This window comes from Somniosus microcephalus, chromosome 13 (assembly GCF_052327205.1).
Source record: "Somniosus microcephalus isolate GS21.2 chromosome 13, FLI_Smic_1.0, whole genome shotgun sequence".
Taxonomy (NCBI): Eukaryota; Metazoa; Chordata; class Chondrichthyes; order Squaliformes; family Somniosidae; genus Somniosus; species Somniosus microcephalus.
In genome coordinates this window covers 57,332,674-57,350,676 of record NC_140999.1, presented here as the reverse complement: position 1 = coordinate 57,350,676, position 18,003 = coordinate 57,332,674, and the positions used below count along the sequence as shown (strand labels likewise).

Below are 18,003 nucleotides of genomic sequence, written 5' to 3'. Positions count from 1 at the left end.
TGGTGGCCCAAACACTGAATAGCTTGTTACAGACTCTTCATTTTTTTTTTCCAGAATGAAATAGGAGTCACATCCTTCAGAGAATGCTACATCACTGTCTCCAAGTATTGAAATCAGATTCCAAAAGGCCTTTTTAAAAAAAAAAAAAGCCCCTCAACAACCATGGAACAACAACAAATTACACTGAGAAAATTTAGCGCAATTTTGGGAAATTAAGGGGCGGGGGTGAAGAAAGACTTTTTTTTAACAAATTTTGAATAAAGCAACTTATTTTTAAAAAATTAATCTTTGCGTGCCCCATCAACTCAGCTTGAAGTTTTCACCAGACTCCTTTAGCATTCTGGGGCTAATATTCCATAAGGAAAACAACTCTCATTTAAAGCCAACTTTACTATTGTGCCAAAACACATTGTTTGACGCTTAGTTCATCATTTCCAAATTTGTCCCACCCAGTGACAGTCCAGTGACCACCAGTACTTCACTCTGGTAGTACGGTATTCAAAATGGACCCTGCAGAAACAATCTGAGTTTAGTAAAAATCTGCAATAGTACTCCTTTTCACAATTCAAGCAGACATAACATTTTCCACAGGCTAGCCATTTCACTTCACTGATATCCTAGTGACGACACTGGACCTGTCCTCAGGACTCTGCCAAAAGTATGATAGCCTAGTGACAGAACCTGGTCCCTGGGCTCAACAGTTGGGATCTTATTTTCCCTGTCTCAAGACCCTTCCACATCTACATTTCCCCCCTCCCCACACAAAAAAATTAGATAATTACAGAGGGAATAATCCATGCCCAACCACTTCAGAAGTTAAAGAACACTAGTCACCCCTGTATTGCACCAAGCTCCCCGGAAATAATATAAAATACTGCCGGGGTTTACCCAGTTTTGTGTCACTGCATATATTTGCTTCACGAAAGGAATAAAGGCGTGTGCATGAAAGTCTTACTCTACATTTTGATAAAACAATTAAACGAAGCAAGCTGCAAAGAAATCATTGTTTACACAACAGCATTGACTATTTTCACAGTTTTAAAGTTGTGGCACTTAACTATATGATCCTTGCGCACCTCCTGCACCTTTGCCTGTGTCTCCTGAATACATGTGATAGCCTAATTTCTGACGTTGCTGCTGAAGGGTCTGCCTATCATTTTCGGACACATGGCTAGCCAGCTCCAACCCTCCGACCTTTTGCCCTCGCTTATCAGGCCATGCCAATCGGATCCACGCGTGCATTCATCACATGCACGTTATATGCAACTTCGTGCTTTACTGCTCCGCTCTGGAAGAGAATGCAAGAACTAGGTTCTTAAATTACTACATTCTCCATGTACTTTTCCTAAAAAACAAATGAAAAAGTTGCCTTCTTCACTTGCCATGGCAGTGACTATTTTTGCCCCAAAAAGAGACAAATACATTAAACTGATTATAATATACTGGGAGTCAGCAATCAACTGTGATTTATCAAAGTTCCAGGGTTTATCTTAAATCTATAACCCCTTAGTATGGACATCATACATCAACTATGCAGAATGTCTGGTTGGCAAAGGTCATGACTCCCACAACAAAAATAAACATCACAGTATTTTTTTTTTTTAATTTCAAAAAAGGATGCATGGGACTGGTTTCAATCTTTCTTAGGGTTCAGATGATGGTTATAAACCCCTTTAGTTTTGCTGTTGTGGTTTCTCGCATCATCTGACTCCCCGTATCAGATTACCTTGTCATCAGACATCCATTATATACAATCTTACCCCAAGTCAGCAGGTGAAAACACTGGTTAGTGCCTCTGTAGTGCTTACAGTATGAATCAGCTCGAAACACAGTAGGGTTAAAAGTTCCATTTGCTGGCTTTAAAGCAAACTTCTTCCATTATATAACACATGATGAAATTTCCTTTATAATATAATAGGCAATGAGCCACCAAATATCAGCAGCAATCTAATACATAAATAAACTCAGACAGGCACTGCAGTACAGTCTACCACCGCAACAAAAAATGTAATTCTGGTAGAATCCCATCAACTTCAAAAGTCAAGAGATCAATATTTACACATACAGGGATAGGGCAACCTTGAAAATCACTTACCTTTTCCAACTTTCTGTGGTATCGTCTTCAAGTTTAACTTTCTTTACTCTATGCATTAACAGGCTAACAAGCCTCCACCAAGTCAGCAATCTAAAAAAAAGAGCAGAACTTCAATACCTCAATATTGGCAAGATCAAAGCCATCCTATTCAGCGCTCAACACTATATCCTAGTTCTTGATTCCAGCCTTCTCCCAGCTGTGCATTCAGGCTGAATCACATGGCACTCAACCTGGCGTGACCCTGAAAGAGTCAAATCCCATATCCTATTCACCAAAATTACTTAGTTCAACTACCTATTTTGGCAGTCTTGGCAATGAATAGGATATATCAGCTTGGCTTAGCTGGCAGCACTCTCACCACTGAGTCAGAAGGCTTCAGCTTCAAGACCCAAGCCAGGACCTGAACACATAAGCTGGGCTGCCATTTCAGTGCATTACTGAGGGAATATCATATTGTCGGAGGTGCCATCTTTCACATGAGATGATAAAGCAAGACTTCCTTTGCTTGTTCAGTTAAATGTACAAGACCCCATGGCACTGTGTGCAAAAAGCAGGGAGTTCGCCCTCAAATCACCAAAAACAGTTTAACTGGTCATTCATCTCATTTGGTGTTTTTGGTACCTTGATGTGCATAAATGACTGTCATCTTTCCCTACAAAACAAGAGTGATCATATTGAATTATGTTTTTGAAATATAAAACACTTCTAGATGTCTTGAAGACAAGATGCCATTTAAATGCTAATACTTTGTTTCTTTATCCTAAATATCACCTGTCTCCACCACTGCCTATTCACCACCACCCCCCCCCCCCGCCCCCCCCATCCCCCGCTCACCATGCAGATCCTCATCACCTATCGGCTTGACGTCTGCAATGCTCCCCTCACTAGTCTCCTGAGCTCCACGCCTACATCAAATTCTGCTGCTCACACCTCATCACACCCAGTGCTCGCCAACCTCCATTGGCACCAAATCCAAAAGTCTTGCCTATGAATCTCCCCATGGCCTCGCTCCTCCATACCATTGCAACTTCCTCCAGCTCTACATCCAAGACATGCCATCTAAGTCTTCAGTCTCTGGCCTCCTTTGCATCTCTTATTCCACTTCACCTTCTGTGGTAGCTCCTAGAGCACTTCTTGGCCCCACACTCAAACTCTATCCCTAAACACATCCACCTTCCTACTTCTCCCCCACCTTCAAAAGCCTCTGCCAAACATACTCTGTTCATTTGACTTTGATGACTTCCCCTATCCACTTTTGGGTCCCCCTCACTCAGGGGCATTGAGGCCAATTGCATCACAACACCCTCAACACAAGCTTGCCATCCCCTGGCGTACATAGTGCTTTTATCAGATGAGAGGTTAAACAGATGCCGTGTTTCCTTGTCCGGGTGGACACTGGTAGATCCCGGGCACTTTTGGATGGACAGGGAATTATCCTAGTGTTCTAGTCAATATTCCTTCCTCAACCACCACTACCAAAAAAAACAGATTAGTTGGTAATTTATTTAATTATTGTTTGTGGGAACTTGCTCTGCACAAAATAGCTACCATGTTTACCCATTATAATTGCACAGTGTAAAGCGCTTTGGGATGTTTGAGATGTGATAAAACCGTGAAGGCGCAGTGCCACATATAAAATTTAAATCCATATCATCAATTTGTGTATAGCTCCTCATGCTTGCAAATCTTAGGGATTTACCCACCTTTTAGGCAATAGCGCTAAGAGCAGCCCTTTATAGACCTCAAAGACCCATACGCTCAACTAAGAGTGTTGGCTGGATTAAGGAGCCACAGGTTGGACACCCTGTTGTACTAAAGAAGCATTGATCTTCAAGGTCTTTAGGGAGCCCGGAAAGTAATTAAGCAGCAGTTACTATGGTTACAGCTGTACTGACTGCCACTGTATAATTGCTTGAAACTGATTTCTCAATTTCCAGTGGGTCCTGAGAAAATATCTCCGATGATACAAGTCCTGGTTCTTCGCTTTGGTAGGAAGAATAGAAAAACAGAATATTTTTTATATCGTGATAAACTATTTAATGTTGGTGTTGAGAGATATTTAGGTGTCCTAGTACAAGAAACAGTTAGCATGCAGCTACAGCAAGCAATTAGGAAGGCAAATGGCATGTTGGCCTTTATTGCTAGAGGGTTGGCGTTCAAGAGGAAGTCTTGCTACAATTGTACAGGGCCTTGGTGAGACCACACCTGGAGTACCTTGCACAATTTACAGTTTTGGTCTCCTTATCCAAGGAAGGATACACTTGCCTTAGAGGCAGAGCAACAAAGGTTCACTAGATTGACTCCTGGGATGAGAGGGTTGTCCTTTGGGGAGAGATTGAGTAGAATGGGCCTATACTCTCTGGAGTTTCGAAGAATGAGAGGTGGTCCCTTTGAAACATACAAGAGTCTAAGGGGTATTGACAGGATAGATGCTGAGATTATTTCCCCAGGCTGGAGCGTCTAGAACTAGGGGTCATAGTCTCAGGATAAGGAGTTGGACTTTTAAGACTGAGATGAGGAGAAATTTCTTCACTCAGAGGATTGTGAATCTTAGGAATTTTCTGCCCCAAAGAGCTGTGGATGCTCAGTCGAGTATATTCAAGGCTGAGATAGGTAGATTTTTGGACTCTAGGGGAATCAAGGGATACGGGGAATCAAGGGATATGGGGATAGGGCAGGAAAGTGCAGTTAGAAACATAGAAGATAGGAGCAGGAGTAGATCATTTGGCCCCTCGAGCCTGTTCCGCCATTTAATGAGATCATGGCTGATCATCCAAATTCAGTACCCTGTCCCTGCTATCTCCCCATATCCCTTGAACCCTTTAGCCTTAAGAAATATATCTAACTCCTTCTTGAATATATTTAATGAATTGGCCTCAACTGCCTTGTGTGGTAGAGAATTCCACAGGTTCACCACTCTCTGGATGAAGAAATTCCTCATCTCAGTCCTAAATGGCTTACCGCTTATCCTTAGACTGTGACCCCTAGTTCTGGACTCCCCCGCCATCGGGAACATCCTTCCTGCATCTAGTCTGTCTAGTCCTGTTAGAATTTTATAAGTTTCAATGAGATCCCCTCTCATTCTTCTAAACTCTAGCGAATATAAGCCTAATCGACCCAATCTCTCCTCAAACGTCATGCCTGCCATCCCAGGTATCAGTCTGGTGAATCTTCGCTGCACTCTCTCCATGGCAAGAACATTCTTCCTCAGGTAAGGTGACCAAAACTGCACACAATACTCAAGGTGTGGTCTCACCAAGGCTCTGTACAACTGCAGCAAGACATCCTTGCTCCTGTACTCGAATCCTCTCGCTATGAAGGCCAACATACCATTTGCCTTCTTAACCGCCTGCTGCAACTGCATGCTTACCTTCAGCGACTGGTGCACAAGGACACCCAGGTCTCGTTGCACTTCCCCTTTTCCCAATCTATTGCCGTTCAGATAATAATCTGTCTTCCTGTTTTTGCCACCGAAGTGGATAACCTCACATTTATCCACATTATACTGCATTTGCCATGCATCTGCCCAATCACCCAACCTGTCCAAGTCATACTGGAGTTTCTCTGCATCCTCCTCACAGCACACACAGTTGAAGTCAAAGATCAGCCATGATCTCATTGAATGGCGGAGCAGGTTTGAGGGGCTGTATGGCCCACTCTTGCTCCTAATTCTTATGTTATGTTCAGACATTATGGGATTAAATGCCTTATCCCACACACATCGTGACACTGGCCACATACTGTGCTCTTAAAAACCACGGGAGGCTCCTACTTCAACCAAGGGCTAGAAATAGCAAACATGTTAACAGTAAAATAAAACACGCAGTAGACTTACCAGCGACTACGTTCAAGCATGAAATGACTGAGCTGAGACGATGTCTTTTACGTCATAGTCAAAAGCAACTGGACAGCACAGCCCATGGTATAATTAGGTTTCTCAGACAGAATCTGCATCAACAGAAACGAGAGATAATAAAGAGCCTTCCCAAAAAAACTGTACATACCCTTACAGTAATAAGGTGCTGACTATGGGAGATGGGAGTAGGATCCAGCCCACTCAGCTCACTGTTTCTTTGGGCTGAAGGAGGCAATGCAGAGAAGCTGCACTTATTCAGCAGTCCCAATAGGTATTCATTCAGGAAGAATATGCTACTTTAGGAACTTCTGAAAGTTGCATAGCCTGCAATGATTTAAAATGTTAGAGGGTATTGCTAAGCACACCAAGAAATAACAGGAAACACGTTTCCTCTAGGATGGCCAGCAGTACTTTCTTTTCTCTCTCTGACTATAGAGTGACTATTCCATTATTCTGCTCAAATCTCCTCAGTGAATAGGGAACTGAACAGAAGCTGGAATTGGTGAATGCCTAGTATCCTGCCTGTACTATCCGACAACAAACAGAACCAGTGAAAAGAACATATGCTTCATACCTACCACTATAAAGCATTCCTGTGTTATTTTTATACTTAACAAGGCTTTTTTGTAAAACGGCAGTTTACAGGGCCACGCGGTTTACGGCCGGCCGCTGCCCCGCTCTGTGTCTCAGGCCGAGCGGTTGTCAGGCCCGGCCCGAGTGACCCCAACTCACCTCCCGCTCCGGCGGGCCGCCGCAGCTGCCCCGCTCGTTGTTGAGTAAAAGCAGTGAAAAAAATAGTGGCTACGTTTCGGGAGGCTGCAGGATTAGGTCCTGCCCACACACGGAATGAAACGCCCCCGTGACGCACCGATTGGTCAACCATCAGGTCACTGATCTGTAGGATTGGTCAACCATCACGTCACTCAACGCTAATGAGTGGTAGGATTGGTCAACCGCTAATGAGCGGATTTTTGAACGTTTTTTGTATACTGTCCGAACAATTTTTGTCTGACCACAAAGTAAATACGCCTATGAGACTCCCCTAATCATAAGCTTTCTTTTGATACAACATATGTGTAGGTACGCTCTATAACTTTTGAGTGTATAGCAGACAGACCCTTTTATATATATATATATAGTTCTCTCTCCCCTCTAGAATTTTCAGATAGAACTAAAGAAGCTGGGTAAAGACTAACCTGGTATGATACAGTAGTGTAGTGGTTATGTTAATTAGTAGTTGGTTGTTCAGATGCCTGGCGTAATAACCCAGAGCACACGAGTACAAATCCCACCATGGCCGTGCGAGAATTTGAATTCAGTTTTTTAAAAATTTGGAAATAAAAAGCGGATATCAATAAAAGTGACAAGGAAGCAGTCGGAGTCTCGAAAAATCCAACCGATTCACTGATGCCCTTTAGGGAAGGGAATCGGTTATCCTTACCCGGTCTGGCCTATACGTGACTCCTGTCCCACACTAATGTGGTTGACTCTTAACTGCCCTCTGAAGCCACTCAGTTGTATCAAACCGCCTTCTCGGGGCAACTAGGAATGGGCAACAAATGCCGACCTTGCCAGCGATGCCCACATATCCTGGAGGTGAATTTAAAAAAAAACTCAATCACACAGATCAGGATGGCCCCAGATTCAATGCATAATCTGAGCTTTTTGTTAGCTGACATCACCCAGTGGGGGGGGGGGGGGGGTAGCAAAGGGGCATAAAGTCAGACCGGGTTACTGTCCCAGCACAGCTGGGACTGTGTCAGCTCCTTCAGAAGAGAAAATTGGGAAGGGATGGGTAGAAATTAGTGAAACCTAAAGTGTGTTGCCAGCACTTTCTATTTTTATGAGATTTCCAGCATTTGCAATTTTTTTTTTTTTTTATATCTCTAGCTTGCGTGAGCAGCTACAACAGCTGCAACTTAGAAGAAACTAAAGGGCCCTGTTGCCAAGGACAACCTGGTACAGGAAGTCTCCATCTTAGATTTTATTTGGCTTATACTGGCCAAGGAATATGAATATATATATATCGATATCTCTATATATCTCTATATATCTCTTTCTGTGAGGAGGGATATGCAGAATTTATATGACTTCCTGGGGAAATGGCAGTCAGAATTGTTGGTATAGCAAGACAGGGTGGGGCGAAGGAATGTTGTCCCGAGCAGCTATATTTGTCGGCTCGGAGACCTCCGAACACCAATCGAGCACCAACACTGCAGATCTTCTGCGAGGCCTTCACTGATGAACAAATTCCCTTACAAAAAAAATTGCATATTTGTTCTCCCACCCAAAAAATTACTTTTGAGACAAAGGCAGTGTAACAGCAGCAGCACTTTTATACAGATGGCGAGGCCATTTGACTACAACGGGTCTGTAAGCTGCAAGAGTCGTTCTCAAATGTCTCAGCTGAAAGGTTAGCCCAAAGGGAAGTAAAATGAGGCGTTTTAAAACTATAGTCTGCACAATTTCCATTTTAAATGCCCGAACAATATTTAAAAAATCTAAAGGAACTACTTGTTTTGGGGAGTTCTGCTTTCAGTACAAATCCTGGTGTGTAATTTGATGCACTACATAGCTCTGTTACTTCAGTGAATGTGGAGAGCGCACCAGACCTTTTACCAGTGCACTTTGGCTCATCACCAGCAGCAAAGCAGGGCCTCCCCAACTTTTGATATGGAAATCAGTAACCTGCAGAAAAAAACACTAATTAAGTGCCTCTTCACATCTAACCTATTACATACTGGGTGCAGTCAGTGCACATTTTAGTGCAAATCAACCTTGAGAAGATGGAGTGATTAGTAAATTAGGAGGCTCATGTACTGTAATACCATAAATTAATACAACACTGCTATTTTTGAAGGTTTCTCATCTTCCTCTACTCCCAGCCACAAGACAGCAATCTTTTGGGCACAAGATGTACATACTGGTTTTGAACGGAGTCCTGTGTTACAAATGACTGAACGCTAGGCAGCGCTGCACCGACAGCAGCAGGGATGCCAAAAGGACATCGGCTCAGCTTTCCAGCACACCTCTGTGTACATACCAATCACATCGGGAATGCCTTCATTTTAATTTCATATTCAAATGATGCTATCAATCGCACCACTGGAGTTTACAGCATCCCAGCTTTCACCCTTACTGCATTCTGACCTTGCAAACAGTCCCACAGTACTAATAACCCCATTACATCCCATGCAATCAGAGGCAATAAAAAAAACAGCAAATGCAGGGAATACACAAGTCAGTCAGTATCTGGGCAAACAGTGTCTGATGACAGGTTCTGTCCACATTATCCTATCTTTCTCCATCTGATGCTAACTAACCTGCTGTGCATTTCCTGGTCACAAGTAAAAAAGCATGCTAATCATATATGGAAACACTCAGCAGGTCCGGTAGCATCTGTGGAGAGAGGAAGGCAGGGTTAACCTTTCAGGTCTGTGACACTGTCAGAATTTCCTGTTTTTATTTCAGTACTGTATTTTGCTTCTTGCTTAATCATATTGGTTTGTTGTCCTTTGCCTTGATAATTACATCCTACTCTTAAAAGTTGCTTAATTCAAATGATTAACTCAACTTAAAATTGTACAAAAAAGCCTCCTGTACTGTTTTACTAAAATTACTTAATTCATACTACTGAATAAGACATTTTTTCCAGAAAAATAAAACTTTGAATTGACAGAGTGGACTATAAATCATGATGAAGTAGCAAGTAATGGTTTTTCACAAACAATGGTACAAGGGCTGACTAGGTTTATACCGAGTTTTCCCCCAGAAATATCTAAATAGGACCAGATGTATCGCTCCTGTACATTTAGACGCTGCATTTCACTCAACATAAACCTATCCAGTGACCCATACTACCGTCCCCAATTGGACACCACACCGGCGCATCGCAGAATGATGGGTTAGAGCAGGGATGTGCAAACCATAGCTTATGAGCTACAGGGAATGGTAGCATAGTCGTAATGTTACTGTGCTAGTAATCCAGAGGCCTGGACTAATGATCTAGAGACGCAAGTTCAAATCCCACCACGGCAGCTGGGGAACTTAAATGCAGTTAATTAAATAAATCTGGAATTTAAAAAAGCTAGCATCAGTAATGGTGACCATGAAACTATCGGATTGTATTAAAAATCCATCTGGTTCACTAATGTCCTTTAGGAAAGGAAACCTGCCTATATGTGACTCCGGACCCACAGCAAGGTGGTTAACTGCCCTCTGAAATGGCCTAGCAAGCCACTCAGTTGTAACAAACTGTTACGAAACACAATAATACGGACGGCAGCGGTTCAAGGCGGCGGCTCACCACCACCTTCTCAAGGGCAATTAGGGCAACCAGCGACGCCCACGTCCCATAAACAAATTTAAAAAAAATGCAGCCCACACGCCCTGGCAATCCATGTCCACAAAAGCCAGCCAACCTCAGTACTCGGACTCTTCACTCGCTGAATTTTGTGGGACTGGAGATTTGGAGGGGACTATTTTTGGTGCCTCGTGGGTGGAGTAACCTTTAAATCCGAAGCCAAGCTCTGTTAGAATCCACCACTTGAGATGAATGCAAATCACTGATTTAAACTTTGTAATGTGGCCCACAAGGCTCAGTGAGCCTAAAGAGTGGAGGAAGGAGGGACATTCCACAAGAACACTTCTTGCCTGCTCGAGCCCCTGCAGCAGCCAGTTTACAAGTATAGCTTCTTTTAAGACACAACCAGTGAAATCACAACTTCATTAGTCACAAGTTTTTTTTTATTTGCTCAACGGAAGTGCAAACAAACAAACATTAAGTCCAGACTGACTTCATCTCCTGCCTCCATTTAACTCTCAGGTTTCACTTGACTTCTGACAAGTTAAAAGCAGAGTAGTACAGCACTGGCAAAGGCTGACGAGCTGGTTGTGGTGGGCTGGGGCAAGGTACTCAACATTAACCATCTAAAAGAGGCAATAAAGCCTCTTCCAAAAAAGGTGACTCCCTGTTGCCTCCTCATTTCAATGGTATCTGGCCTAAAACACCTCTCAGCTTATCACCATGTACGTATAATGAAAACCATTAACTCCGTGATTTAATCTATTCCCCAGAGTATTCTGGAATTTCAAGATACTGCAAGGACCGGGAATTTGTAAATATCCACCACTTCTCTCCACCCTCACTGGAACTTCCATTTTTTTTTTCTAGAGAACTTTGGAAAGCAGCACATTTATTTTTAAAATTAAATAGGAAAAGGACCAATGTGGACTCAAATTCTACCTTGTCGCCGCCAACGCTTTGGGTCAAATGCAAGCAAGACTTAAAAGAATAAAAGTCTCCCCTCTCCAGGTTACTGAAGGGTCTAGTGAAATTAGTCTGCACATCATAAGCCCCATTCACAGAACACGCATCAGCTGTAATACTGTACTCATCAGGGAGTCCGACTTGGAAAGGCTACATGTTAGCTAATAGGGCATACAAGATACAAAAGGCCGTTCCTTGGGTATTAGAAGCACTGCAACCCTTAGACTGCACCTGCAGTCATCTATTTGGAAACAATGCAAGATGGACCAATTAAGAAAGGTGAGGAAGGCACACCAGGGAATTACAGACCAGTTAGCCTAACATCTGTTGTCTGGAAATTATTAGTCTATAATTAAGGATAGTGACTGAACACCTTGAAAATTTTCAGCTGATCAGAGAGAGCATGGATTTGTGAAAGGTAGTCATGCCTGACAAACCTGATCGAATTTTCTGAAGAGGTGACTAAAATAATGGACAGGGGAAATGTCTAAGAATGTTATTTATATGGACATTCAGAAGGCATCTGATAAAGTCCCTCATAAGAGACTGTTAGCTAAAATTGAAGCTCATGGAATTGAAGACAAATTATTGAGCTGGTTAAGAAATTGGCTGAGCAGCAGGAGACAGAGTAGGGATAATGGGCAGGTATTCTGATTGGCAGGATGTGACTAATGGTGTCCCGTTGGGGCCTCAACTATTCACCGTGTTTATTAACGGCTTAGATGTTGGGATAAAAAGCCACATATGCACATAACACAAAGGTAGGCGACACGGTAAGCAGAGTAGATGAAAGCATAAAATTACAAAGATATTAATAGATTAAGCGAGTGGGCAAAACTGTAGCAAATGGATTTCAATGTAGGCAAATGTGAGGTCATCCACTTTGGACCTAAAAAGGATAGAGTAGGGTACTTTTTAAATGGTGAAAAGCTAGAAACAGACTTGGGGGTCCAGGTACATTGCTCATTAAAATGTCATGGACAGGTACAGAAAATAATCAAAAAGGCTAATGGAATACTGACCTTTATATCTAGAGGACTAGAATACAAAGGGGTAAAAGTTATGCTACAGCTGTACAAAGTCCTGGTTAGACCACACCTGGAGTACTGTGAGCAGCTCTGGGCACCACACCTTAGGAAGGATATATTGGCACTGGAGGGAGTGCAGCATAGATTTACTAGAATGATACCTGGACTCCAAAGGTTAAATTACGAGGAGAGATTACACAAACTATGGTTGTGTTCCCTAGAATTTAGACAGTTAAGGGATGATTTGATCGAAGGACACAAGTGCATAAGAATTAGCAGATATTGGGGCAAAAGTCACAAATAGGATTTCCCGGAGCCTTCCTGGATTATTTTTAATAACTTGCAGATTTTGATCCATTTTAATATGATATTTGCACAGAGCATCCTTCAATATTGGTCCTCTCGGCTTCAGTCCATCTTCCTATTTGAATTCTACATAAAACTACAGCAAGAGCATGGCAAAATGGTCAAACTGAAACGCTTCTGGGGATGTGGGTGCGTTAGTTCCAGTGATGGTGTTGCCACACACTTGTGGAATGTTACAGATCGCGTGTGCAGGAGCAGAAATATTTCCACATCTGCTGTTATCGGAATGATCGTACAAATGGAAATATCACCCTGGAGCAGCCAAAGCTGCTATGCCATGGTTGGGTTTTGGGCACACGGCATCAAATGCCTCCAGCCAGATTACTTAATGTGGAACAAAGCTCCCACCAGCTCCCCTTTACCCCGACCCAGTCACAGCAGCATTCCAGGACAGCACTTTCATCAAGCTGCTGAGAATCCACGCAGTATTACGGTGCCAACGCAAGAACTGACGCGAGTATGCGTGTCGGGGGGGGGGGGGGGGGGGGGAAATCAGGTTATACTTAAGAACAGGAGTAGACCATTTAGCCCCTCAAGCCTGTTCCGTCTTCAATGAGATCATGGTTCATCCGAGAGGGCAAGGGCAATCTACAGGACACATTTACAGATCGTACCGTAATCCCCATCTAGGAACTCGGCTCTCAAATTTACGAATAAGTTCTGCTCCTTCCCATTAGAGCTGCTATTCTTTGTACAGAATTTCTTAATATCTGCTCTCATCTCAAGGGAGCCCAACTCTGATTTAATAGCCTTCATTCCCATGCCAAACAAGGAAGCCCAGCTGTACATTTGCTCATGGCCTCTGTTCCCTCCCATCTGCAGTAGGGAACTCCAACTCTGAACCCTCCTGTCTTGAACAAGGACCTGCAGGTCTCCATTTACCAGTATCTCCTTCCCCAGCACTGTATTTCAAACTCACCACATCTAAAGATGGGGGTCAAAAATTATGATCCCGGATCAATACATTTTTAAAAACATACCACTGGTCCAGATACTGTAATCAAAACAAAGTGATCTAGCGACCTGGATTACTGTTGTATTTTCTTACTGTTAAATCTTTTCACTTTTCAGTCCCTTTTTAGTTTCCTTTCGACTTCTTTTTATATGTACCTAGGATGTGGGCGTCGCTGGCAAGGCCAGCATTCATCACCCATCCCTCCCTAACCGCCCTTGAGAAGGTGGTGGTGGTGAGCCGCCGTCTTAAATCGCTGCAGTTCTTGTGGTGAAGGTACTCCCACTGTGCTGTTAGTGAGGGAGTTCCAGGATTTTGACCCAACGGCAATATAATTCCAAGTCAAGATAGTGTGTGACTTGGAGAGGAACTTGCAGGTGATGGTGTTCCCATGCACCTGCTGCCCTTGTCCTTCTAGGTGGTAGAGATCAGTTATTCCGACTGATGTTTAATCGTGGTCAGAGCATTGAGATTAAAACTGGTCACCCAGCCTGAATATAAGTGCGCTCATCCTAAAGTCCAGGACTTCGAAGGAACATTGCCTGCTGATTCACAACTAAAAATAGCAGTTCGGCTCTCGAATCCTTAGAATTTGACCCTTTCCAGGAATACATAGCTCTGTATGTACAAAAGTACTGCATGATCCTGACCACCAGCTGTGCGTGGCTGGCTTTGCAGCCTAAACCCGACACAAATGTGTAATTCCTCAACCTAAACATAATCAACATTGCACCCAAGTTTCTAAAAGTAGGATATTGCTTTTCCGATGCTAAATTAATAAATGTTTCACACGGTGTAGAACTGAGCCCCGCACATTTAGGAAGGTCACCGGTTTGACTTAGTCTGTGCTGATTTAGCTCCCTTCAGCCAGTGCGGTGGTCATTATATTAGTTAACTCTCAATGCCCCTGGGCTGGGGAGGACAGAAAGGAGGTGGTGGGGCAGAAATCATAGAATAGTACAGCACCGAAGGAGGCCATTCGGCCCATCGAGTCTGTGAAGCTCTTTTGAAGAGCAATCCAATTACAGGAAACTTTCGATTAACCAGCCCTTAAATAACCGGAAATGTCGGTTAACCGGCAAAATTCAGGAGTCGGTTTCAGCTAACTTTTATTACTTGCACAGCAACAAACTGAGGAAGGCAAGGGTTTGGCTGCAGCTGTTGCTAAGCTACAGAGACGCTTGCAACTTGTGGACGTTGTTCTGAAGCTGTTGCTAAGCAACAGGGTTTGTTGTTTCATACGGAGCTCTAAGGTCCGTATCTTTCACTATAGCGTTTGGTTATCCGGAATTGTTGCTGAACCAGCACCACGTCGGTCCCGTCCGTACCGGATACCAGAAAGTTTCCTGTAGTCCCACTCCCCTGCTCTTTACGTGGATAGACTTGAGATGCTGGGGCTGTTCTCCTTGAAGCAGAGATGACTAAGAGGAGATTGGAGACAGGTGTTTAAAATCGTGAAGGTTTTAGATAGAATAACGAGAAACTGTTTCCAGTGGCTGAAGGGTCGATAACGAGGGGGCACAAATTTAAGGTGATTGGCAAAAGAACCAGACGCGACAAAGAAAAAGAGATCCCACTCAATTGCTACCCATGCAGAGAAGTGCATTTGTCTGGAAATCAGGCGAGGCCAGATTGGGCTTGACTGTGGAAACCATCCATGGTCTACACACCTGAGCGCACTCACTATCTGAGCTCACAAATGAAGAATGGTCACTTGGGTAAGATATTGTGGCGCAGCCTGCACCTCAAGATTGAACAGGTTGACCAGGAGAAGAAACTGCTTCAGAACTCCACAAAGTTCCACAATAAGAGCAGGACGAGTCTTGACAGGGACACTAGGAACCGCTCAGCACTAATAAACGTGGTGTAATATTAATTAGGGTTTATATTATCCTGTGGTAGCTGGACGTGAAGTGAAATGTATACGTATATGCATTAAAAAACTACAAATTATTTTAGCAAGTATTCCGAATACCAGTGTACAATACATTGTGCAGGGCAATGCAGCTTTAATCGGATCAAATTTAGTAGCACACTCCCAGATTCCTGTCCTGGACAGGACACACTACAGGAGCTAGCTCATCATCTTCATGGCATGTCACATACCTCAGTGCAATATAACACTGCAATCCTCACCTGGCACTTCATATTATGGAAATGCTCAGTCCCTTTGCAGTAATGCAGGGCCCAAACACCCTGCTTAAACTGGTGTTTGGAAGGAGAATGCATCCAAAATGACATTAAATATAAAAGCCGTCAATTAAAGGTAGCAAATTTGTGCAATTTTGAAGTAAACCCATCCCGATGAGCAGGCATGCAAGACTGGTTCAGATTTGTCAGCATGAGCTATAGGCACTCACCTGCTCGATTACAATGACACACTGCCATTTACAACAATGCTATTCAATTGCAAGAAAACAGTACAAGCCCGGTGTATCTTCTGAATCTGCCTTTTCACAGTTTTTGTATAAACAGGATAGTAGTTTGTGCCTGCAGTGTAAAGGAGGAACTGTCCAAAGCACCATATTTTTCCCCCCTTTTATTCATTCCTAGGATGTGGGCGTCGCTGGCAAGGTATTTATTGCCCATCCCCAACTGCCCTCGAGGTGGTGGTGGTGGTGAGCCGCGGCCTTGAACCGCTGCAGTCCGTGTGGTGAAGGTACTCCCCACAGTGCTGTTCGGGAGGGAGTTCAAGGATTTTGGCCCAGCGACAATGAAGGAACAGCGATATATTCCCAAGTCAGGATGGTGTGTAACTTGGAGGGGAACGTAGAGGTGATGGTATTCCCAGCGCCTGCTGCCTTTCCACTTCTAGGTAGTGGAGGCCGCGGGTTTGGGAGGTTTTTTTGATTCGTTCATGGGATGTGCGTGTCGCTGGCAAGGCCAGCATTTATTGCCCATCTCTAGTGTCCTTTGAGAAGGTAGCATGGACTGCTTCATTATCTGAGGAGTTGCGAATGGAACTGAACACTGCAATCATCAGTGAACATCTCCACTTCTGACCTTATGGAGGGAAAGTCATTGATGAAGCAGCTGAAGATGGTTGGGCCTAGGACACTACCCTGAGGAACTCCGGCAGTGATGTCCTGCGGCTGAGATGATTGACCCCCAACAACTACAACCATAAGAACGTAAGAAATAGGAGGAGTAGGCCATTTGGCCCTTCGAGCCTTCTCCGCCATTAAATAAGATCATAGCTGATCTTCTACCTCATCTCCACTTTACTGCTCGATCCCCATATCCCTTGATTCCCTTAATATTCAAAAATCTATCGCTCTGTCTTGAATATACTCAACGACCGAGTCTCCACAGCCCTCTGGGGTAAAGAATTCCAAAGATTCACCACGGTCTGAGTGAAGAAATGTCTCATCACTGTCCTAAATGGCCGACCCCTTATTCTAAGACTGTGACCCCTGGTTTTGGACTCCCCAGCCAGCGGAAACATCCTCCCTGCATCTACCCTGTAAGAATTTTGCATGTTTCAATGAGATCACCTCTCATTCTTCTAAACTCTAGAGAATATAGGCTTAGTCTACTCAATCTCTCCTCATAGGACAATCCCCCCCATCCCAGGAACCAGTCCGGTGAACCTTTGTTGCACTCCCTCTATGGCAAGTATATCATTCCTTAGGTAAGGAAACCAAAACTGTACACAATACTCCAGGTGTGGTCTCACCAGGCCCTATATAATTGCAGTAAGACGTCTTTACTTTTGTACTCAAATCCTCTTGTAATAAAGGCCAACATACCACTTGCTTTCTGTACCTGCATGTTAACTTTCAGTGATTCGTGTACAAGGACACCCAGGTTCCTCTGAACAATACTCTGCTTTTTTAACAGCAGAATTGTATTCCAGACCTCATTACAGCCTTGGTCCAAACTTGGACAAAAGAGCTGAATTCCAGCGGTGAGGTGAGATTGACTGCCTTTGACATCAAGGCAGCATTTGACTGAGTGTGGCATCAAGGAGCCCTAGTAAAATTGAAGTCAATGGGAATCGGGGAACTACTTTTTATTAAAAAAAAAACTCTGCTTTGCTATTTTTCCTACCAAAGTGGATAACTTCACATTTCTCCACATTATATTCCATTTGCCATGTTCTTTCCCATTCACTTAGCCTGTCTAAATCCCCTTGAAACCTCCTTGCATCCTCCTCATAATTTACATTCCCACCCAGCTTTGTATCATCAGTAAACTTGGATATATTACATTTGGTCCCCTCATCCAAATCATTGATGTAGATTGTGAATAGCTGAGGCCCAAGCACTGATCCTTGTGGTACCCCACTAGTTACAGCCTGCCAACCCGAAAATGATCGTTACTTCTACTCTGTTTTCTGTCCGTTAACCAATCCTCAATCCATGCTAGTATATTACCCCCAATCCCATGAGCCCTAATTTTGTTTATTAACTCTTGTGTGGCACCTTATTGAATGTC

At 43.5% G+C, this 18,003-nt stretch overlaps 1 protein-coding gene across 3 annotated transcripts in view; it reads right to left on the bottom strand.

The window, feature by feature from the left end:
- The window catches only part of dpp9 (dipeptidyl-peptidase 9), a 116,494-nt gene that overhangs the window by 77,055 nt on the left and 21,436 nt on the right, over nt 1-18,003 (bottom strand). Inside the window, exons 2-3 of one of the 3 annotated variants that reach the window (XM_086004931.1) lie at nt 5,931-6,043; nt 2,096-2,185 (exon numbers count right to left, since the gene is read on the bottom strand). In XM_086004931.1, the coding sequence (XP_085861057.1) occupies nt 2,096-2,151 (56 nt within the window). In that variant the 5' untranslated portion in view covers nt 2,152-2,185; nt 5,931-6,043. Of the gene's footprint in view, nt 1-1,058; nt 1,289-2,095; nt 2,186-5,930; nt 6,044-18,003 lie in introns of those variants that run through there. The other 2 variants (XM_086004933.1, XM_086004934.1) reach the window with 2 other exon arrangements.